Source organism: Xyrauchen texanus, chromosome 15 (genome assembly GCF_025860055.1).
Source record: "Xyrauchen texanus isolate HMW12.3.18 chromosome 15, RBS_HiC_50CHRs, whole genome shotgun sequence".
NCBI classification, from domain to species: domain Eukaryota; kingdom Metazoa; phylum Chordata; class Actinopteri; order Cypriniformes; family Catostomidae; genus Xyrauchen; species Xyrauchen texanus.
In genome coordinates, this window is record NC_068290.1 from 13,469,807 (window position 1) to 13,495,168 (window position 25,362).

The 25,362-nt window shown below is 37.4% G+C and overlaps 1 protein-coding gene across 1 annotated transcript in view; it reads right to left on the reverse strand.

Moving 5' to 3' along the window:
- Positions 1–22,987, reverse strand: part of LOC127656354 (discoidin, CUB and LCCL domain-containing protein 1-like) — a 28,586-nt gene extending 5,599 nt beyond the window's left edge. The window contains exons 1-14 of the mRNA XM_052144652.1: positions 22,786–22,987; positions 18,612–18,833; positions 16,625–16,762; positions 11,403–11,454; positions 10,992–11,064; positions 10,625–10,758; positions 10,015–10,052; positions 9,186–9,365; positions 7,791–7,903; positions 7,511–7,682; positions 4,489–4,575; positions 4,266–4,359; positions 2,414–2,454; positions 2,226–2,333 (exon numbers count right to left, since the gene is read on the reverse strand). Of these exons, the coding sequence (XP_052000612.1) occupies positions 2,226–2,333; positions 2,414–2,454; positions 4,266–4,359; positions 4,489–4,575; positions 7,511–7,682; positions 7,791–7,903; positions 9,186–9,365; positions 10,015–10,052; positions 10,625–10,758; positions 10,992–11,064; positions 11,403–11,454; positions 16,625–16,762; positions 18,612–18,833; positions 22,786–22,888 (1,555 nt within the window). The 5' untranslated portion in view covers positions 22,889–22,987. The remainder of the gene's footprint in view (positions 1–2,225; positions 2,334–2,413; positions 2,455–4,265; positions 4,360–4,488; positions 4,576–7,510; positions 7,683–7,790; positions 7,904–9,185; positions 9,366–10,014; positions 10,053–10,624; positions 10,759–10,991; positions 11,065–11,402; positions 11,455–16,624; positions 16,763–18,611; positions 18,834–22,785) is intronic.
- Between the last annotated feature and the right edge of the window lie 2,375 nt (positions 22,988–25,362).

Genomic DNA, 25,362 nt, shown 5'->3' on the forward strand with positions numbered 1-25,362 from the left:
TTGGGAAACGTTTAATGTTCCTTCAATTGGTTCTATTTTAGTGCATTTCTATCTTTATACTGTTGAAGGCTTTGTTTGGGAAATATTAGTAAAGCACAATATATTGTTTTTTTCTTTCCTAAAATGGAAATAAATTATTTTTGAAAGGAAGTACATCTAGTGTCAAATTTCAGCACTTTCAAAATCGACGATAAATCACGATTAACTACAAAAAATAATATTATTATTCGTGAGTTTCTTCATTGTAAGCACAGATATTTCCTTCAGGAAATGCGAATCTATTTTTAACAATTATAAATATAGATATTTGAAGTTCCTTAAATTTGTTTTTAATATTAAATATTTTATAACTATTTGATATGAATAATATAAAGATAATGACATTTATTTTAATTTAAAAATGTATTTTTAAATTATAATAATATTTATTTTAATTATTTCATTAAGAAAACGTCTTGGCTTGTCAATTCTGTCACAGTATCATTACCCCCTGCAATACCATCATGAACCCCTGGGGGTCCTCAAATCACAGCCTAATTTAACTATAATTTAATAGATTTTAATCTATCTATCTATATCTATCTATCTATCTCTCTCTCTCTCTCTCTCTCTCTCTATATATATATATTCTACTTTGATGTGTACATGATTCATATGATGCTTTAGATTTGTTCCATAGCAAGCATTTACAATACAAACTTATTGAACACCTCACCTTAATTATCAAACAATCAGACAAAAAATTTAGTGATTAAACCCTCCCTTTGATTGGTCCTCATCCCCAGAGATTTGGCCTTTCCCTAGACCAGCTCATATCAAGGCATTATTAAGTTCCCACATGATCGCGTAGGCCACCCACTGCACTGTGTACAACAGCAGTTAGGGATGTGAAAGGGGCCCCAAGTTTTCCCCCTTTCTCTCTTCTTGTCTCCTTCTTTCAGTCCTTCACTCACTCAGCAAGAATGCTAAAGGGCAAAACTGCTTTAATTAAAGCGAATTTAGAAAGGACTCTGATTGTCTTGACCACTGATCCTCTGTCCTCCTCATCCCAGAACCCCTTACTAAAGGGTCTGTTGGCCGCCAATGGGCTGTGGGGAGGGTGCTCTTCTGGCTTGAATGCCCCTAATTTGGGCTCTAATTAAAGAATCCTTTCAGAGAAGCACTGCCAGCTAAAGAAAGACTTGTTTATGCTGCCTTCGAGCAACTGTTGGGCAAGGGAATAAGAGAGATTGACATGGAAGGATGCCTTCTCTGGGTTCCATAGGCAGCTCAGTTGAGCAAGAGTACAGAGTGGCGCAAAAAAGGGGGAAGATGGAGGTTAGGGTTGCCAATCGTTCTATAATAAATGTAATCATCTCATAGTTAAAGGGATATTTTACCCAAAAATGAAAATTCTGTCACAATTTATTCACCCTCAAACCAGTATGATGTTCTTTGGAACGCAAAACGAGGTGTTAGGCAGAATGTTAGTCTCAGTCAACATACCGACGCACTTTGGGGCCGATCAGGGGCGGACTGGCCATCAGGAGAACAGAGCGGGCCGAATAAGCTAAAATGAGCCGCCGTGCTATGCAGAAACAGACCACAAAACATTGGTGCGATATGCAGAAAAGGACAGCTTTTAGGCCACTTGCCATGTAAAATCCTGGGCCGATTTCTCTTCCCAGTTCAGCCCTGGACACCATTTACTTTCATTGTTTGGAAAAAAAGAGGCAATGAAAGTGAATGGTGACTTGAGTCGCACAAACAGATAGCTCTGCCCCAAACTCACGCCATTGGTTGACCTAATTTTGCGGTGTTGGGCTCTTCAGGATGCTAAAACAGTATTTAAACATAATTTCTTTTTTTTTTTTTCACATTTCACCTTTAAATCTCAAATGGAATTGGTTGTATAAAGAAATAGAGAGTGCCCATTCTAAAAGGAATTTTCTCTGCTAAATCTGGCAACCCTAATAAGGATGCTCTAACAAAAGGGTGACAGAATGACTACTTGGCTTTCTGTTTGTATCCTTCCTGCTGTTTGAGTCACACTAACCCTCTTATGTGCTGCTATATATTAGCATGATGTCTGTGAGCTGTTGATTTGTAGAGGCTCTAAGAACTTTTGTACCCAGCAGCGTCTTCTCAACAAACACTGCCTTGTCTCACTTGTCGACTCAAACATTTCTTCATGAATTTCTGTATTCATTACTATACTGGGTTGAAAAGCTGTATGTATGTCTAACCATTGTGAGGAGGGTTGGGGAGAGCGTCGTGGATGTTCCTAACAAGAGGGTATGATATAAGCTCAAGGTTTGTGCACGGAAGCTTCTTCCCATGGAGACCCTGACTGCCTGAAGCAGAGACAAAGGAAATCAGTCAGGAAATACCAACAACATTGGACGTGGAATAAAAACAAAGTAATAACTGTTACCTCGGTCAACGCAACATTTCTTTATTTCTGCACTTCTTTTTCTGAAATAAAAAACACAGGTAGAGGGATGGCTCTAATGAAACCTGTCAAGAACATATCAGGGTCATATTTCCACACCCAAAATAAAAGACAGGCTTTTTTGGGAACAATAAGAAATATCTGAATTACTGTAAGACATTTATTTTCAAGTACATTCTCATAAACCCCATTCTCATTACCGTAATGCAAAAAAAAATTCCTTTACTGTAACGAGAATTTCTTTTTTTAAAGTATACATTATTTAGCATATGATGGTTAAGCAATAATCACACGAGCAAGAGAGCGATATAGCCCTATATCAGCACTGCTGTGATTCGGCAGTAGGTAATTACAGCAGTGCTGATGTAGGGCCATATAGCACGATTGGTAATGTGATATTGCTTATATACAACAGTTCAATGAACAAGTACATTTAAAAAATTAGGAAAAACCAAGTACAGTCAAAAAACGCATTTGTGCATGGAACTACTTTATAACGTGACTGTGGAGCGGAGGGGGGAGGGGCTGGGTCGGAATATAGCGCCCGGTCCCCAATCGGCCTGATGAGGCGCGCGAGGGATAAAGGCGGCCGGTGACGATGGTTCGAGAGAGAGAGAATTTTGGCATGTCCGTCGTGTGTGTTTGTTTATGCTTTTGGTTTAAGTTTTCATAAAAATTATGATTTATGTTGACAAGCCGTTTCTCGCCTCCTCCTTGCCCATCTAACCCCCTTACAGTGACCGATCAGAATCTGCCATTGCTGGTTCAAAACAAATGATGCGTCCAAGCCTCCATTAGTAATTCAAAAACACAGAAATAGTCCTGTTTCTAACAAGTCATTGGATAAAAAAGGATAGATTATGGATGTGTGTGTTTCTCTGTGTGTGTTTGTGTGTGTGTGAGAGAGAGAGAGAGAGAGAGACGGAGCGTGTGCGATCACCTGTTGCCACACACAATCAGAGATGCTTACAGCTTTCTGAAGGTCAGCTTTCTCAGTGGAATAGGGTATTCCTCTCTATTTCAGGGTAGCCGGTGCACAAATGTCATTCACTATAGATACAGTGATGTCCTCCGCTATTTTAAACAGTATGTATCCAATGTGTAAACTCACAAAGCACTGTTCTATGTAAACAATGACTAACGGATTCACTTTATGTCACCAACTGGCTCATTACACACAAAAATTATCTTTTGCCACCACCTGCTGGCTAACATATGTAATTTCAAAAATAAAGACAGTAACTCCTAACACATATGGACTACACTTACACTTTAGTTTAGAACAGCACTAACACAAGCAGAGTGATACACACAGTAAAGTGTCTGAGTGCTGATGCTGTCACACCATCAGTGCTCATGGAACATCTCTCGTCCAATCAGATTCGAGGACCGGAACTAACTGTGGTATATTATCTGTTGTACTGCCTTTTTATGCTGATGATAAAACTGTAACACTCCACGATGGACAGTAATTAGAATCACCATTTCAAATGGGAATAATAATGCGAATTACAAATAAAAAAAACCTACAAAAAATATAATAAAATTTAAATGTCCAAATGCATTGCAACAGGGAGAATTGGGGATAAATATCATGAACATAATGTCACAAGGCAAAAATCTTAATGGTTAAATAATAGGCCTTATTTTCTTAATACAACTTATAATTTCATGTTTTTGTCTTTTGATTTTGGGTTGAAATGTGACCTTGACATGTTATCTTAAGAATCACCCACAGACTGTTATAGCATCAAAATGGTTACTGTTGTGACAATCTGAATCTAATTTGCAATGACTGTTATAAATTCTTTCTGAGGAACAGTTGATGCGGTACCTTCTCCACCAAATGAGTCCAGCCAAAAGGCAACCCACACACAGAGCGGCACCCAAAACCATGCCTGCCACTAGTATCACTGCCTGGCTGGGGCCTGTGGGAAAATAATGAAAGCTGTTTTTAGCCTATATAATGGAATCCACTATCAGTTTACACATCATTATGTTAATGTTGTCATTCATATTATCAGTCACCGAATAAAACAGCTTGCAAATTCATTCACCTAAGTTTCTTGTGATCACAGGATCCTCAGTAGGCAGTGTGTCTAGTGGTACTGTTTCTGTGACAGCTGTCTTGCCAGAGCTGAATCCTTATGAAAGAAAAGAATTAAAATTAAACTACAAAAAACTTAATTTGTTACTAGACATATCATAGTGTCCTTGGAATTGTAACTTCACTGCAATGGTTATGCACACATGCACACACACACACACACACACACACACACACACACACACACACACACACACACACACACACACACACACACACACACACACACACACACACACACACAGTGTTTCCATGTTTTATGGGGACTTTCCATAGACATAATGGTTTTTATACTGTACAAACTCTATATTCTATCCCCTAAACCTAACCCTACCCCTAAACCTAACCCTCACAGAAAACTTTCTGCATTTTTACATTTTCAAAAAACATAATTTAGTATGATTTAGAAGCTGTTTTCCTCATGGGGACCGACAAAATGTCCCCACTAGGTCAAAAATTTTGGGTTTTACTATCCTTATGGGGACATTTGGTCCCCATAAAGTGATACACACACACACACACACACACACACACACACACACACACACACACACACACACACACACACACTTATTAAAATCATGTAGATATGGGTCAGGACCTTCAATTAATGTTCACTTCAACCATCAGAATGGGGAACAAATGTGATCTCAGTGATTTTGACCGTGGCATGATTGTTGGTGCCAGACGGGCTGGTTTGAGTATTTCTGTAACTGCTGATCTCCTTGGATCTTAACACACAACAGTCTTAGAGTTACTCAGAATGGTGCTCAAATAAAAAAAAACATCCAGTATGCGGCAGTTCTGCAGACAGAAGCACCTTGTTGATGAGAGAGGTCAATGTAGAATGGCCACACTTGTTCGGTATGAGGAGTTATCTGAGTTACTGCCTTTCTGTCAGCTTGTCAGGGCAGCATTTCCCAAAAGATTTGTAAGCCTAAGTAGATCGTAGAAACTATTGGTGCCAGTGGTCTCTACGATCAATTTAAGCTTGTGATGCTTTTACTCTTCTACTGTTGTAGCCCATCCGCCTCAAGGTTCCATGTCTGAGATGCTATTCTGCTCACTACAATTGTACAGAGTGGTTATCTGGCCATTCTCCATTGACCTCTCACCTCAACAAGGCATTTCCGTCCGCAAAACTGGATGTTTTTTGTTTTTGGCACAATTTTGAGTAAACGCTTGTGCGTGAAAATCCCAGGAGATCAGCGGTTACAGAAATACTTAAACCTACGGTGGCCGAGAGAGCTCAACGTGCTGCAACCTAAAGAAGATGCATGCAAATAGAAAAAACGCATGCAAATAGAAAAAAAACACCAGCAAATTAAGAAAACATCTTCATCAGTTTCACAGCACACGTGTACTCCAAATACTCACAACACAACCAAATACAGAAACAGCTGCAAGTAACACAGACCACAACGGAAATGTTTCCGGGGAACCAAATAAGTGACCGAACCCGGCTGGGACCTGCTTACAGCAAAGAACTGATATTGACAAGAAGTAAAAGCCTATATATATTTTTTATAAATAAACTATAATATTAAAATAATATTGTAATATATTGTATATAGAAATAATATTATAATATTATATTGTAATATTATACTTTTTATAGTTCTTCTACTCTTTGCTTACAGCTCAAAATTCTACTTTATTTTATTTTATTTATTTTAACTTTTTTCCCATAAAACATACAGATATTAATTTTTTATGACATACAACTTGTATACAATATACAAAATGTATTAACAATATGTTCAATGTCATCAGAAATGAGAAAAGAACAATGAGCTGAAAACTAAAATAAATAAAAAAGATAGAGAAGAGGAACATGAAGGAAAGATATTAATCTTTACATCAGTTACACCAGAGCCATTCTCTCCATGGCTCTGAGTTACACTATACAAATTGTTTCATGTTATGTTTAATTTTTCATAAAGCAAAGTTTCATAAGAAGGTGTAGGTAATGTAGGGTCCAATGTTTTAAAGTTGAGACACTGACACACAGATATATAACGGATATATAAAACGCATATTTTAACTGTTTTTTTGTAAAGTAAAAATAAATTTATTTGCAACCGTTATGTTAACAGCATTATATTTCTGTCCTCAGAACAGCTATTCAGCTGATGGACAACGTGCTGCGTTGTCATGGGAACATCCCAGGTGAAAATAATTACGTTGGAAGTTGTCTTTCATTGCTCCCTTCATCAAGTGCGTTCCAAACGGCTACATAAATGGCACACTAGTGCCATGCTCACTCCAAAGTCCCACTTGAAGAGCTCTGCCGTCTGCCCTTCGAAGGGAGTAGGGCATAGGGATGCTCACGTGCAATAAGCACGTCCCAGCCGGGTTCGTCACTTATTTGGTTCCCCCGGAAACATTTCCGTTGTGGTCTGTATTACTTACAGCGCGTTTCTATATTTGGTTGTGTTGTGAAGTTTTGCAGCGCGTTTCTGTATTTTGTTGTGTTGTGAGTATTTGGAGCGCACGTGTGTTGTGAAACTGATGAAGATGTTTTCTTAATTTGCGGGTGTTTTTTTTATTTGCATGTGTTTTTTTCTATTTGGATGCGTCTTCTTTAGGTTGCAGCACGTTGAGCTCTGTCGGCCACCGTATAAACCAGCCCATCTGGTACCAAAAATCATGCCACGGCCGAAATCAATGAGATCAACATTTTCCCCCATTCTAATGGTTGAAGTGAACATTAACTGAAGTTCCTGACCCACATCTGTATGATTTTATGCATTGCACTGCTGTCACACGATTGACTGATTAGATAACTGCATAAATAAGTAGGTGTACAGGTGTACCTAATAAAGTGGTCGGTGAGTGTATCGGTTACTGGCAGTGACTATCAGTCTTTTATATGTGTTTGTATTACATACAGTGTAACACATCTAAACTGAAGTTTCAAGTCTTCTACTCCGCAACAAAAAGAGGTTCTGAATTCTGGGTTAAATCCTTACCATCTCCATAAGAACGGGATCTGAAAGGGGCAGAGGGGCAACCCAGCACCTGTACTTGTGCAGAGGCTCTGATATGCCACTGCTGGGGTTTGAGAAGAAGGTAGCGTGCTACTACTGGAAGAATCAAACTGTTGAGCACTGTCCAATGACCATCATCATAGGCCTCAAAAACCTTAAAAGAATGAGAAATGTCATAATATTTCAATTAAAAACCTAAACGACAGAACAGGGATTTAAATTATATTAACAAATGTATAGTATTTGATAGATTTATTTTTACCTTTCTTTCTTTGCTAGATGGAGCTTTGTAAACTTTCCAGTTTTTGCGGTCTTTGCTGAACATGAGGGTGTAAGATTCAATGTAGTAGTTTGGTGTACCCTTTGTTATGATGCCTGCAAGCAGACGTGAGACCATCAAGTATTGATGAGTGCAATAAAAACAGAACTGTTGCAGTCGTACTCTTATCAAATAACAAATTAAAAGGAATATTCCCGGTTCAATATACAGTAAGTTATCGACAGCATTTGTAGCTGTAACAAGGTTTAAAATGGGCAAGGAGGAGGTGGGAACTAGCTGAACAGTCAAAGTAATATTTAATGAAACAAAAAGACACAAACATAAACACACACACAGCAGCTGCATGTGGCTCTCTCTCTCCCGAACTGCCACATCCAGCTGCATTTATCTCTCTCCTCGGCTGATAAGCCCGATTGGGGGCCGGGCGTGAGTGGTCACAGCCCGGCCCCGCCCTCCTCCTAATCACACTCCTCCCTCCTTTGCCTCAGGCTGGGGAACAAGCAGGGGGGCTTTTCCCTACCTCTCTAGAGCTGGGAAGAGGGAAAGGGCGAGGCGGAGCGACAGTGAGAGAAAGAGAGGAGAGAAAAAAAAAAAAAAAATAGCTCGCCGGTTCCCAGACACGCCGTCACCTGGTCCTCATCCATCCTCTGGCGGACGACAGCCACTCCTCCCAAGGTGGACAGCAGCGAGTCCGCCGACCCCTGGTGGGTGGAATACCTCTCCGCGTTCTTGCGGCCAGTAGAGATCCCCTCCGCACCTGGCAGCACTCCACCGCTCCAGGGACGGCTGCAGCTGCTCTTTTGGGCAGACGGCAGTGGCGAGGACTCCACAACAGCGCATCCCTCCTCCTTCCCAGGTTTCAGCACCAATGTAACAAGGTTTAAAATGGGCAAGGAGGAGGTGGGAACTGGCTGAACATTCAAAGTAATATTTAAAGAAACAAAAAGACACAAACATAAAACACACACACGGCAGCTGCGAGTGGTTCTCTCTCTCCCGAACTGCCTCATCCAGCTGCATTTTTCTCCCTCATATATTGTATTGACTAGTCATAGTTATGAACTAACTTGGCAGAATCATTTTTTATTCTGATTATTCATATTAATAAATGCAACTTATTAAACATTGGCATATCTTATAAAAGCAATAGGACATAAGCTGAGCAATCTGCCTGTTTCAATACGAAATATGTCAACACGTGAAAGAAAACTCCGTACATTGAGTGATTTCATGGGGTCTTCAAATATTTTCCTTCCTGTGCTTCTGCAACATTCACATTTGATCTAAAAGTACAGCATATTCTACTAGATACAGTAAATCTCTAAAATTGCCAGTGTTTTGGAGAGAAACAGTGATTGTTCAAGGATGACCCCTGACCTGTGACAGTACTCCTGTTCCACAGCTCAAGCTCCAGCCATGGGTGCTGATCTTCAGAGCTGGCAGTCCAGTGAGAGTTCCCATATCTTGGAGACCACGAGACCTGCTCACCGAATCTGTTCACCTCGTCCCACACTGAAGAGGTGTTATAGGCCACCACTCTTAGCTCACTATCACACTCTGTGCATTGACAGGGAACAGAACGTGTTCATGCAAGTGAAGATTGTCCTTTTGCATACCTCAGATTAATATTATTACCCTTGCAAGTAAATGTTAGTGTTCAAATTGCTATGCCATGTTTATCTACAAGCAATGTGTAATTACAAATAAGTACTAATACCATGTTTAAGGTGTAAGTATCATGCAGCAGGTGCAGCTGCATATTATATTCACTGTAATTTTGTGTGTACCCTGAACACTGACTCATCGCTGGTCTTGGGATCAAATTAAAACAAGAAATCTCAATTTTACAAATGAATCAACAATTAGTCACTTCGGAGTAAAGCAGCACATATAAGGTATATAAATGTTTAAATATGTTTGAAGTATATAACATACAACATTATTTTGATAATTATGTATATTTAGTGTTGCATATAGTGTTACAGCATGTGCTTATCTTAATAATAATATTAACAAGTCGCATTTGATTTGCAGTTAAATAAATATTATTACATTAAATTAATCTTCTAGAGCAAAGCCATAACTCAGGCCTATTAGTGATCTGTATATATATAAATTATAATCACTGGATGACATTGAAAAATTACTAGTTATATATTATAGTCATATCTGCCTGAATCATATCTCATAGACTGGGAGTTATTACCTCTGTGGAAGACAAGCCGTTTATCTGATAAGGAACCGCTGTAAAGAAAAAATTAAATGAATGAAGCGTTCTTAATTGTTTTGTTTAAATTTGCTGACACAATTGGATACGGTATGGACACATACAGTACAGTAACAGTACACTATAAGTAGTTACAGTAGTAACATGTTCTAAGTCCAATTTAAATAGATACTTCACCCTAAAAGGAAAAATGGAAATTCTGTCATTATTTACAGAATGTTAGCCTCAGTCACCCTTCACTTTCCTTGTATGGAAGAAAAGAAGAAAAAAAAAGATGCAATGGAAGAAATGGTGACTGAGGCTAACATTTTGCCTAACATCTCCTTTTGTGTTCCACAGAAGAAAGAACATCATGTGGGCTTGGAACGACATGAGTAAACGATGACAGATTTTTCATTTTTTGGGTGAAATATCCCTTTAAATTGGACTTAGAACATGTTACTACTGTAACTACTTATAGTGTTCTGTTATGTGACCATACCTTATCCAATTGTGCATATGGTTCAAAACCTTCTGTGAATCTAGTTAATTATAGCACACATACTGTACAAGTTTCAACTGCAAATCCTCTGACAAACAATACACTTACGTTTTAGACAGTATTCCATTAGCGAAGTTTGACTCATATAGAGTAATGCCCCTTTGCAGGGACACAGTGATCATGCCACCCAGACTGTCTGAAATAACCCCCGCATGGATTGCAGCTTTGCACAATACAGACGTCTAGAAAAACATAAACACACGTATACTTTGCAACATTACATCATACAGAGTTTTTAACATTCTCTGTCACTTGTGCCTTATCAAAATAATTACTTGACCTTAATAAAAAGTGCCTGTTGTAAGCTATTACAAACATAGTGTCCATCAATCCATATATGGTAGTAAATTTACATGTGTTGACTCATAATAATCCCTCTACTGAACACAGCCCTAGGCTGCGTTAAAAAGCTTACATCACGGTATCCTTGCCCATGCCAGCCCCAGATTTCTCCTGCAACACCTTTGCAGCCAGCAGGACAGAACGCACTGCAAAACAGAGTCCAAGATTCAGGCAATAAATATTATAGGGATAGTTTAACCAGAAACGTAAAATTCTGTTATCATTTACATCTCCTTTTATGTTTTACGGAAGAAAGGCATACTGGTTTGAAACAACATGAGGGTGAATAAATGATGACATAATTTGTATTTTTGGGTAAACTATCCCTTTAGTTTAAAATATAACCTACAACAAAGAGCAGAACTATTTAAAGTTTCAAATCTATTGAATATGATGGGAGTACACACATGATCAAAATTGGCTAAATTTATCTTTAAGGTGGTCTTTGTTAAAATTAAGTCATTAGTTGAGGAGTTCTTCTTACCTGATCTGCTGAGAGGAGGAATGTGTTCCTCGGTACAGGCATGAAATGAGCTCTATGAGATAGAACAACAATAATATGAACTTCAAAAGTCACAAATCTATAAACAAACCAATAAAATACAACACTCCAGAACATGTGCTATTAAATTTGGTTCCATTCGAACTACATAATCCTGATTTGACAAGACTATGTGATGCAATCTCTTCAATGCTCTATACACAAAGAATATACTCATTGAGGTGTGTAGAAGACAGGAAGTGTGTCAGAATTGAGTACATACCATAACTATTTTCCCAAGAGCATTTTATAAACAAATTCAAACACAACAGGAAAGCAAGGAAGATATAAACCATTCCTGCTTATTTCTGTACAACAACATGGGAACTTCTAGAACATTTGACTGTACACTGACCTCAAGGAATCTTTTCCGGAAAGTTACAGCCTTTAACTTTCTGAATAAGCTTAGTGATTAAAAATGCATGGGCTGACATTTTGGTTAACGTGCAGTTGTCGAATAACAAGTTTACATTTTATACAGTGTGTATGTGTATATATATATACACTCACCTAAAGGATTATTAGGAACACCATACTAATACGGTGTTTGACCCCCTTTCGCCTTCAGAACTGCCTTAATTCTACGTGGCATTGATTCAACAAGGTGCTGAAAGCATTCTTTAGAAATGTTGGCCCATATTGATAGGATAGCATCTTGCAGTTGATGGAGATGTGTGGGATGCACATCCAGGGCACCAAGCTCCCGTTCCACCACATCCCAAAGATGCTCTATTGGGTTGAGATCTGGTGACTGTGGGGGCCATTTTAGTACAGTGAACTCATTGTCATGTTCAAGAAACCAATTTGAAATGATTCGAGCTTTGTGACATGGTGCATTATCCTGCTGGAAGTAGCCATCAGAGGATAGGTACATGGTGGCCATAAAGGGATGGACATGGTCAGAAACAATGCTCAGGTAGGCCGTGGCATTTAAACAATGCCCAATTGGCACTAAGGGGCCTAAAGTGTGCCAAGAAAACATCCCCCACACCATTACACCACCACCACCAGCCTGTACAGTGGTAACAAGGCATGATGGATCCATGTTCTCATTCTGTTTACGCCAAATTCTGACTCTACCATCTGAATGTCTCAACAGAAATCGAGACTCATCAGACCAGGCAACATTTTTCCAGTCTTCAACTGTCCAATTTTGGTGAGCTCTTGCAAATTGTAGCCTCTTTTTCCTATTTGTAGTGGAGATGAGTGGTACCGGTGGGGTCTTCTGCTGTTGTAGCCCATCCGCCTCAAGGTTGTGCGTGTTGTGGCTTCACAAATGCTTTGCTGCATACCTCGGTTGTAGCGAGTGGTTATTTCAGGCAAAGTTGCTCTTCTATCAGCTTGAATCAGTCGGCCTATTCTCCTCTGACCTCTAGCATCAACAAGGCATTTTCAGCCCACAGGACTGCCGCATACTGGATGTTTTTCCCTTCACACCATTCTTTGTAAACCCTAGAAATGGTTGTGTGTGAAAATCCCAGTAACTGAGCAGATTGTGAAATACTCAGACCGGCCCGTCTGGCACCAACAACCATGCTATGCTCAAAATTGCTTAAATCACCTTTCTTTCCCATTCTGACATTCAGTTTGGAGTTCAGGAGATTATCTTGACTAGGACCACACCCCTAAATGCATTGAAGCAACTGCCATGTGACTGGTTGATTAGATAATTGCATTAATGAGAAATTGAACAGGTGTTCCTAATAATCCTTTAGGTGAGTGTACATGCAGGGTTGGGAGGGTTAATTTTGAAATGTATTCCACTACATATTTCGTTAGAATACTCAAGGTCAGTAACATATTCTAAATACTTTGGATTACTTCTTCAGCACTGGTAGATTTTTTTCACTTGTTTTGACTATAAAAACCTAAATATCGTATACAGTGTTGTTTCTAAAACAAGATTAATCAAATTGATCTTGTTTTAAGGATTTTTTTATATTTTTACATGAAAACAATACAAAAATGATCAGGAATAGGATGTTTGCTCTAATATCAAAGGTGTTACTAGAAAAAACTAAATTATGATCCAACGTGAATTTTCTTGATAAAAAAAAAATATATGATCGTGCCTGGTAACGTGCATGTAAAATGGCTAGAAATAAAATTGTAGCTTAGCGTAAAGCTGACGATTTACACAAGGTTTATTTCTATTTCTTTTGCTCCAAACTTAATTCTCTGTCTGCTCGTATGAAAGTAACACATCATAAGAAAGTGTTTCACCGCTGTTCAAATGCACTTTGGATCACATCATTTATATGTATAAATGATTTCCATCTGAAAGGACTAAATGTTAAATGAAACAAATGACAATAAAATGCAAAGTAATCTCTTCAGTAATCAAAATACTTTTTGAATATAACTGTATTCTAAATACCAATTATTTAAATTGTAACTGTAGTGAAATACAGTTACTTACAGTATATTTTGTATTATATATATATATATATATATATATATATCACACACACACATGCACTGGTGGCAAAAAGTTTGGAATAATGTACATATTTTGCTGTTTTGGAAGGAAATTGGTACTTTAATTCACCAAAGTCAGGACATTACTGATGTAAGAAACAGCACCATCACTATTTGAAAAAAGTCATTTTTGATCAAATCTAGGCAGGCCCCATTTCCAGCAGCCATCACTCCAACACCTTACCATTGAGTAATCATGCTAAATTGGTACTAGAAAATCAATTGCCATTATATCAAACACAGTTGAAAGCTATTTGGTTCATTAAATGAAGCTTAACATTGTCTTTGAGTTGCCACAGTATGGAATAGACTAGCATATCTTAGGAAAAGAGTGTTATGGATCTTAACACCATTGAGCTTTTGTGGGATCAGATAGATTGTAAGGTGCGTGAGAAGTGCCTGAAAAGACACAGCCACATCTATGCCAAGTGTTACAGGAAACGTGGAGTGAAATGTCCCGTGAGTATCTGGACAAAGTGACAGCTGGAATGCCAAGGATCTGCAAAGCTGTCATTGCTGCATGTGGAGGATTTTTTGATGACAACTCTTTGAAGTAGTTTAAGAATTTCTTTCCACAGTTTAAAAATTGTAATAGTAAATTTTCACATTATTAATGTCCTGACTATACATTGTGATCAGTGTGTATTTTTTTATAAGCAATATCACACAGGCAACAGGCACGAACACATATTAAAAGACACATCTAGCTGCTTTTAACACATCTGCGCTCCTCTTACACTTTAGTTTAGAATGCCACAAACACAAGCAGAGTGATACAAACAGTAAAGCCTCCGAGTTCTGAGACAGCAGCACTCTTGGAATGCCTCTTGTCCAATCCGATTCGAGAAATATATATATAGTATACTGTACATTTCTATAATGTAGATATCATGTATGTACAGATTATGCATGGTACACTGCAGGACACTGCTGTCATCTCTTGCATATAATGTCAGCTACTATAATGTGTATCATAATAATGATGTACATTACAAATTTTAACACAACTTTAGTTAATCGCTGAATAATTGAACAGCATAAGAAATCCCTTTTTTGCATACAAATCCAATATATTATTTCACCACATAAGAGTAGATTATGAAGTCTTATGAAAGTGGAAACGCAACTGCAATCCCCTAGTCTTCCATTGGTCAAAAACAGATATCCCCACCACTGATTGAGCCAATGTTTCGGTGTTGGGCTGGACATGTCACTCAAACAACCAGAGCAATGTTTTGATCGTGCCATTTTCTGCTGCTGCACAATAATACAAAACACAAGACATGCTGCATCTAACAGATCTAGATATGTGGAGCTGGTGAGGTGGATGGTTTCAGAGAAAAACTCTCGCAGTGCACTGCAGTGAAACACTGGGGCCTCTCCTTATTCAGGCCAGGAGAGGCCGTCTGCTGCCCTGCTTACAAAGCAAACACTAAGAAGCTCTGCCAAGGATGAGAGCTGCATTCCAATCAGTCTCCTTAACACAATTTAGAGTCCCTACATCACAGTTTATATCATAGTTTCTAGTGTTTGTGCCCTGGAGTCCTTGCAGTACATAGTTGCACTTTTATGACACAATGTTAACTGTATTGTAATGGGCATCAGTGGGTACAGTGGGGAGACATTTAAAAGTTTATTTATGGGCTTTTTGCATTTATAGGACAGTATAGAAATGCAGGGAATTAGAGGAAGGAGGAGGAATGTGATTGGAACATGATTGGCCAGATTCAAACCTGCATTCCAATGAGCACAAGAGCTCTGGTGTGTAATGAGCATGTGCACTATCCTACTGTATCACAATGCCTTTTTTACTAATATAATGAGTGAAAGTAGATCCCGGTAAACTGTAAAGAGTGAAAACACATAAAGGGTTCTTTCACCCACCTGTATGACTCTGTTTTTTTCAGTAGAACACAAAATACTATATAAAGCAAAATTTTAGCCTTAGTCTCCATTTACATTCATTTCAAAATTTTACAATTGAAGTGAATAGTGACTGAGACTAATATTCTGTCTAACATCTCCTTTTGTGTTGTACAGAGAAAAGAAAGTCTGATACTGATTACATGAGGGTGATTAAATGCTGACAGAACACAGAAGTAAAATTTTGGGGTGAACTATCCCTTTAAGGAGCTATTATTACCTGATCTCACTGACCCTTTTGTTTGCGCAACTTATTTAACTGGATATTTTAGATGTTACCACATATAATTTTATAGTTATCAAAATATTTTCTACATTGTAGAAGTGATGCATTTCATTTGGTCTAGTCATGTGCTACGACACATGTATCGGATGTTTATTTAGCAATCTGCACAGTGACCTCCGGTAGGGTGATTCACAAATGATGTTGGAAATAAGAGTAAACAGTAATTGAGATTAGGAATGGAACGTCTCCCAGTCTCAGAGTTAGCTGGAGTGCTGTTTATTGAGTAAGCTCTACATTCTGAGAACAAACAGTCCCTGGCTTGTTTACTCTGCACCTATACAAAACACCCGGAGCATTACGAAACATTGAGCCACATGGTATAATCTATTAGCTCTTATTTTGATTCAGAATCACTAAATCACATATGTTGATAGATAAGGATTCCATTTCTGTCTAATGTTGTTTATAGGATAAGTGGGAGGGGGCGGGGGCAGGGGCGGGGAGTGTGTGATGTAGGAGATGAGCTGGTATACACTACCTGAGTGCTGATTGGTTGAATAGGACATGACAAAGCCTCGCCCAGAACGGTGGGTGCCGGAGACAAAACGCACAGTGACTTCATTAGTACTAACAGACACATTCTTGTTCTTTGCAGCCAACTGCCCACACAAAGGACCTGGAAAGACAAACATACAGTGTAAATCAGTAGATTTGCGTGATACGTGCGGTCACATGGCCCATAGTTTAGGCTGGCTTACACGTTCAAACAATGACACACAAAAATAAATTATATGCATTACAGTAGAGATTAATATACACTTTGCTTCCTGTAACAGTAGCTCTATTTCAAAACCTCACTGTCTACTTAGGCAACCTAACCTTCATGGAACCTAAGAAGTAAAAAATAAAAAAAAGCACTCTACATAGGCAACAAGTCTCTTAATGGTCACACAAATAATAACACAAGCAGTACATATGAGTACCAAACAAGAGACAAACTAGTGCTCACGGTTGATTCCAGAAGTTAGCAGTACTGATAGCATGTTGCTAAGCTAATGATGATATAATCTAATAAGCACATTGTAACACAAAAAATTGGTTGAAATAGTCTATGTTAATAAGATGGATCTATTTTTATTGATTCATTTTAGTATGAGATGATAAAAGTTTATTTTATAATCTGCATTTTATCAATCATGGATGAATTTTTCAACTGAGCTTGTTGCAGTTTTCTGGGATTGCCTTATCCGCGAAGGATGCAAGTGATGCAGCCTTAGAGGCCATTCACACTAAACACGTTTTTGCATCCATCTGCGCTGTTTTTTCTATGTAAACATGCGCCAAGACGGAAATCTTTGACCGCTGCGTCATATCTCATAATTTTTTAAGTATCTTTCGCAGGAGCGCTATACATTTTAGATGCTATGTCAAGTTTAAAAGCGCTTGTTTATTCTATTAGCATCTGTTCTGTTACTTGCGCTGTATCTAGCTTTTATTTTTTTTATTGAACGCTTTTGGTCTGAACGTTGCTAACCTTACAAAAAGTAAAAAAAAAAAAGTTATTTTCATATGCAAATGAGCATTTGACACCACACAATATAAACTTATATTAGCATTAGTGCATAGCTTCAATACACAATCATGTGCACTCTCACTGAAATACCACACCTTCGCACGCATTATGTGATAATGCCTCATGGGAGCCTGAGGTAAATCATGACCTGCCCTCTTGCTGTGTGTATGTGTTGGCACATATAATTAGTGTTGGGTGTAATCCGATTACAAAGTAATTAGTTACTGTAATCAAATTACTTTTTAGTAAAAAAGAAAAAAGTAATGTTATGCGTTACGTTTTATATTCTTGTTTTCAGATTACAGTTACTGACTTTAATTACTTTTAAGTACATTATAGGGTTCTGCTTATTTCAATTGTATTATTTATGTAGAATGGATTAATGTAACAAGTCATTTTGAAGGAGAAATATGAGATGTGTGTATGATTTAGGCACATTTATTTGAGCAGACACATGTTTTAGAAATGAACTTTAAAGTAAAGTAACTAGTAATGTGATTAGTTTTCAATAGAGTAATTAGTCAAATAATCTTAGAATTTTAGAGGAATATTGAGTAATTTGTAGTGGATTACTATTTTTAAATAATTTACCCAACACTGCATATAAGTGACCCTGAAAGTGCCACTCACATAACTGCCATACATCAACAGACCTGAATGCACAATGCAAGCTGCAGGCATGCTCATATGGTCAAATGACTTAAAGAAATATGTGGCTAGGCCCTCTGGAATTTCTCAATATCTACATCTCTGTAAATGGCATGGCTATGGAATTAACAGATGTAATGTGGTAAAAAAGTGTATGTGTGCTTCTAATGATGTACCAAGTTTCAAATCATATATCCAGATCGAACATTCTGAAGAAACATGTTTGTGCCACTACTGATGCAAACATTCCACCATAAATGCTTAGATCTGTCATTCCCTGATGTTGATGAAAAGAGGTACATACCTACTCTGGTGGATCCATTACTGTCTGTGAAGGTAAGAGAGCCAGCTGTGCATTCTTGGCTCCACTCCAAGTCGAAGTCCCCAAAGGTCAAGAGCAGTGTCTGGCCCTTTGGTACCCTTAGAGTCCATTCACACTGGGTGTGGTTGGGGTAGGTTCCTGGGAAGTTCCGTGAGGCCAGTGTGCCACTGGTAGGGCTGAAGATGGTGTGTCCACACCCATCGCCTATGGGGATGAGGAGAGATCAAAGTGATATTGATGTGGAACAAGGAAAAAATTGCATTTATAATATTTTATCTTGTGTTGTGTAGTATTCTGTTTAGTTTCCACACATAATTTCAACCACATATTTGATCCGCCATAGGATTTCAATTTATCATTAAATGTAGTGACTAGTTTCGATCTGCATGTTTCTAGCCCATAAGAAAATAAGACAGGGAGCTCTTAGTGTGTCAGTGTGAGAATGAAGGGTACTGGCGAGTCGTTGTGTATGAATGGTTATTGAATAGGGGATGAAACAGCTAAATCTTGAGTGGTAAGGGGACTTGCGAATTTTGGCAGTATTAGTCACACTTGAGAGGCTTACCATAACTGGAGTTCATTTAAAGCCATAATTGCAATCAAGCTTGGTTGATGACAGGGCTGTGTTGTACTGTGAGTAAAGGGTATCTTCCACAAATGTGCTCTACCAAGTCCATTAGGTTGACTTCATAAATCCCAAAACAACTGGCAACTAGTCTGTATTTGTACTAAACCACTTAGACGTTGTGCACATTCAAATTTAATTACTAAATTCTACAGTATATGTGGGCTTTGCACTTCTCCATTGATGGTGTAAGTAAGCCCTATGTGACGAACAAGAGTGGTCTGAATCCTCTGTCTTTCTCTCATTCTGACTCTGTCACCTCTGACTCATTTGTGTTTAGAGCTTTGCAATGCTTCCATGGTCCACTTCTTTCTGCTTTTGGAGCACATTATCTCTAACATGTTCATGCAACAAGAGATTTAGTAGATTTAATCATCCCAGAGGAAAACAAACATGATTTTGTGGTCAAGCTGTTAACTACTCTCAACTGGCAATGTTTAAAATCTACGTGCGACTCAGCATGGTCAAATGGCTGAATGTTTGATTTGGTTTGAGAGTAGTTATATCTACAAGAGCCATTTTACTTGAGTATTTCCCCTCTAAGGTTTGTGGGTGAAGCTGGATGTTGTTATTCTGTTTCTCTGAGTTAATAAAGTTTGGCATCCCACTAATATAATAATAATAATAATCTTTGTTAGCAATTTAATAGCACATAATACTTAAGCCAGTTTTTGTTCTTTCCTTTCTTTTCACTATGGAACACAATAATGTTAGGCAGAATGGTAGCCTCAGTCGCCATTCACTTTCATTACATATTTTTTCCAATACAATGAAAGCAAATAGAGTCCAACGTTCTGCCTTTTGTGTTCCCCAGAGGAAAGTATGTCATATGGGTTTGGAACAACATGAAGGTGAGTTAATGATAATATAATTATTGGGTGAAAAATCCCTTTAACTGCCATTAAAGATACAATTTTTGTATTTAAATATTTAATCATAGCCTTAACCAAGATAATTAATTACAGTAAGCTTTTGAATTTGAATATATTTTGAAATGTAAATTCAGTTCTTATGGCTAAATTCTTACGTCTTAGTTTAAAGATAAGTGTCTATAGTGTAGTTTTTAAATAATTTGGCTAGGTAACCCACTGTTTGTGCATACTAGTTGGTGTAATAATCCATCAAACTGAAGACTTAAATGCTGAATGACACATAGCATAAAGAATAATAATGGTTGACCACAAAAATTAGGGGGTCTAATACAGGTCAGGATCTATCAGATTTCCCTAAAACTGCCAAGAGTAGTCTACATTGGACTCCCTATAGAGCTCATCCTCTGTCTCAAGGCTCAGTTTCCTTTTAATCACAGCCAATAATTCCAATTAACATCTCATGAAGCATGGCCAAAGGCAATCTGTAAAAGTTACCCTTAATTTAATAGCAGGCAAAAACTATGATGACATATGTGTGCAACGCTCAAGGATGCAAATGTCCGGGAGTAATAAAGACACTTGCCGACACCAAATGTAACATTCCTTACAGCTGAGCTACTATCAAAGCACTGACTGGGACCATGGATACCAATCCATCATCAACACTACAGTATCAGGCAACATGTCATTTTATTTTCTCGTCAGTGGATATACAGGCACGTCGCTGCAGGCCTGAGCCCATGTCAGACAGGATGTTCGTATTTTTAGGTTGTCACCTCACAATTCCCCTATGTCAATCATATTACAAATGTAACACAAAAATATGTTGTTATTTCCTGCTCCTTTGTATTCTGCCTAATCCTGTTAACTCTCCATAACTTTGAAAACATTGATACAATATCAAATAATAGAATTTAAAAACTAGTCAGCTTCCAGCTGGACTTGTTAGAATGGAGTCGCACGCAGCACTCACTGTATCAGACAGAGTTCTGGGGGAGGACATATGACTGGACAGCATTCTTCCAAAACTATTCCATAGTCTGTGAATCTGGCAGTAGTGATTCATGCTGATCCCACACATACTGAGCACCATAAACAAACTATTTTGTATCAAAAGTCTATTAAAATGTATAGACACAACCAGTGGACATATGCCAGTCTTGTAGCCTGGATGCTGATGTGTCTATGATCTTATTTGGCAACGATACAGTATACATTTGTGACTGATTTGACATTCTATGTCTGTATGTTTGTGTATATTTATTCCCTGCCCCCTTCCATATAGATAGATAGATAGATAGATAGATAGATAGATAGATAGAGAACAATAGATAAGTAAAAGTAAATGGTACTTTTGATTTTATTCTCTTCTAAAATACCAAATAGCAACAAAAACTACCACAGCACTTTCTGGAACACCTGTTTTTCACTATACACAGCAAAATATTCCTGATCCATGATATCATTATGTGCAATGTCTGAAGTTTGATTTTTGATCTAATATTTAATAATTTCTAAAATGTTGCAAATGTATATAGGTAATGAGTATCCTTGAAATTATCACATTTATTTTAAGATACTTATTTGTGATTTTCAGTTTTGTTCAAGGTGTTTAAATCAAATGTTTTTTTTAATAACCGTCCAATAAGTGAAAAGATGAGATTTGGGGTAAAAAGCCCCCCTATAGCAGGGGCTAAAGGCCCCCAAAATTGTTTTTCTTAAGTGGTGGGAATAGATCTGTAATGAAAAAATTTAAAAGTGGGCTCAAATTGACTGATTCAATCACAATGGGGATTAATTTGTTTATGCCACATGTTGTTTATGCCAAATGTGATTGAGATTAACAGGAAATGGTTAACCATAGTAGTTATTTTGAATAAAAATTGTCTTAATTTGATACTTAAAAAGCATCTTGTTGTCTCAAATGTATTTGCCTAAGATGACACATTTTGCCCTATATCTATTGTCCCTATATTTACACAGTATCACTATAACCCCCTGGTGGTCTTTTACATCAAGTGAGGAGTAAAAGGCTCCAACAACCAAACAAACCTTCCGTTATTATTTACCTTCACACACACACACACACACACACACACACACACACACACACACACACACACACACACACACACACACACACTCACACACTCACACTCTCACACTCACACACTCTCACACATACATATACATATAATATTTTTTTCAATATTCTATCAAATAAATTATCTTGATCCCCTTGTGACCAGAATAAAATCTAATTTTCCTTAAGGTTTGCCTTAAGCTCCATTGTACCTTATTTAACCACTCATATTGCTCCATATAGTATATTATCAATATACTTTAATATGTATAAACTTTTTTATATATTATCAACATATTACATTTATAATAAAATACATTTTTATATATATATAATTATAAAAATATAAATTCTCAACAATAATAAAAATAAAAATATAAACTTGATGAAAACCCTTGTATTGAATGATATTGTAAAACAAGAGACTATTACACATGTTCAGGAAATACCAATGCAGTTAATTTTTCAATGAACATCCAACTACAAAAACGCTTTAACGTACAGTAGAATAGTAAATCTTATTGAAAGTGTTAGAGTTGATGTGACTGGTTGTCGGTGTAGCAGGAGTAACCTTACCCTTTTGACCGCATACCAACACCACTGTTTCAAAGCTGAGAAGAAGCCAAATCCTAGAGGAGAATTCTATAATATCCCAGATAACTCCAGGTTTAGCATGCATGGTTCCCTTCTGGATATCCCTTTCGCTGACTCTAGCGTTCAGATTTTAAGCCATGAGTTATAGTTACTTCAATGTCGCAATCAGTCTACAGTCTCGCGCTTCTCATCCAAAAAAGACTAGAGGAAACAAACAAACTAGCCCGTCCCCGAGTGGGCATGGGTTAATTTACTCTCCTCTTATTGGCCTCAACACGTGCTATTGAATTGATTTGCTGAGTCCCTTCTTCTTTTTAAATACTTCACGTTTACCTCTTAGAATAACTCACATTCTTCCAAAATAATGTACTGATTAATGTATGATCGAGGATGCAATGTAATTGGAAAGTTCAAACACCAGCTTGTGCACAAATAAAGCACGTCGTTCAACGGTGTTAAAGCGAATAACTGAACTATTTTGGCAATGCAAATTTTGATCTGTTAAAAATGAAATAACTCTCCTCTCTGATGAATGAAAAGACTGCAAAATATCGTTCTGTACGGGTTATTATCAGATTAGCCCACTGATCACATGGTAAAGCCCCTTTAGATTCTAGAGCTGGTGGAATAATAACAGCTCATAAAAAAGCTCATAATAAGACCAGTTTCGTAAACAATAATAATAAATAAATAAATAAACATGACTTTGGATTCTGTAACCTGTCCAAAGTGAACAGCTACACACGAAAGAAGAAATACTGCCATCCCCTGGCATTAAAAAGGCAAAAGCATTGTACGCATACATGTAAATATAGCACACAAAATACACTACACACATTACATTTTACATCACATATAATATAATGAGCATAACTGGCAACCTTTCCCATTTCTACACAAATTTCATGATAAATATTAGTATTAAGGTACTAATATACTATATTATATACTATACTATACTATACTATACTATACTATACTATACTATACTATACTATACTATACTAAACTAAACTATTAGATTACAATTCACCAAAATGATATTTTCTCATTCTAAAGGCTTTAGTAACTTCTTAGAGGATAGATGGATTTACTACAGGTGAGATTATTACCACATCATCAATAATATAAGTACAGTAAGCAATTATTTTAGAACAATAATCACCAAAATAATATTTTCTAATTTTAAAGGCTGTAGTGACTTTCCATAGTATATATGAATTTACTACATATTACATTATTACAGTATTTCTAACAATATGAGTACAATAATGAATTATTTTTGAAAATAAAATAAATTGTTGTACTTTTCCACTTCCAACCACATAATTATTGTCCAAGTGTCTAATTTTCCCCTGTGAGTTTATACTCTGCCTGTTATTTAGCTTTTTGTTTGATCATCATGTGTTAGATCATCTGCTTTCTGTCTGTTCCTTTTACTTGTTCAGGGAGTTTTGGATGTTCCTTGTGTGTCTCTGAATTAAGGGTTTTTTTCATCTGGTTTTCTGCCTCCCTGCCTGTTGTGACCAATGCTACTTTACGCTTTTCTTGCCCTGATTTAATTAATTTGCCCTCTGACTGGACTTTCACTATAAATTCAGTTCTGTTCTCACTGCTCTACCCATGAATGGCTGGGCAGTGAGAACAGAAAAGAAGCATAGAATGAAATGATTACTTTAAATGAAAGTAAAGTTGATACACTTGATGCAAATGGTCCTGACTGAAACAACCATTGATTAAAACCATTGTATCTCTCAAAATCTCCAATGTCACTCAAAGCCAGTTATTTAATCAATATTTGTAAAGACTTATTTGTTACCCAGAATTATCACAGTAATATTACTGTCATGTTTTAATGTGTTTTTGTTCATGTTTTGTGTTCATGTCTTTTATTTTGAAAATTGAGTTCCTTGTTCCCGTTTCCTCTTTCTTGTCATGTGATTTCCTGTTCCCGCCATGTTTTGTGTATTTTGATCTTATTGGTTCCTTGTCATGTGATCCTCTTGTTCCACCATCTCTTCATTGTTCTTGTTTTATTGCCTTATCATGTTCATTAGTTTAGTCTTGTCATTGGTTGTCTCTGTTATGTGGTTACCCATGTTCATGTTTTTAAGCCCTCATGTTTGCCATTGTCTTTTGCCAAGTATTGTTTTGGTGTAACGTTGTCAAGTCAAATCGGTTATGTTTGTATCGTTTTGGATTTCACATTGCTAATAAATACTGCACTTGGATTCACTCTTCATCGTCATCATCTGTTCCTGTCTTCAGCCTGTCTTAACATTACAGAATACTAGACCACAAAATGAACCCAGCTGTTCAGCTACTGCGTTTATGCCAGGGAAACCGTTCCATAGAGGAATATGTGGAAGATTTCTGTGCTCTGACCAGCAAGGTGGATTTTAATGAGATCGCCCTCAAGGACTTTTATCGGGCAGGCTTGTTTGAGCCTGTCTACTCCATGATGCCTGGCGGTCGGATAACTTTCAATCTGGCTCAATACATTGATTTTGCCCTGCAACTGAGTGGTTCATATTTCACTGTAGGAGTGGCTGATGAGGA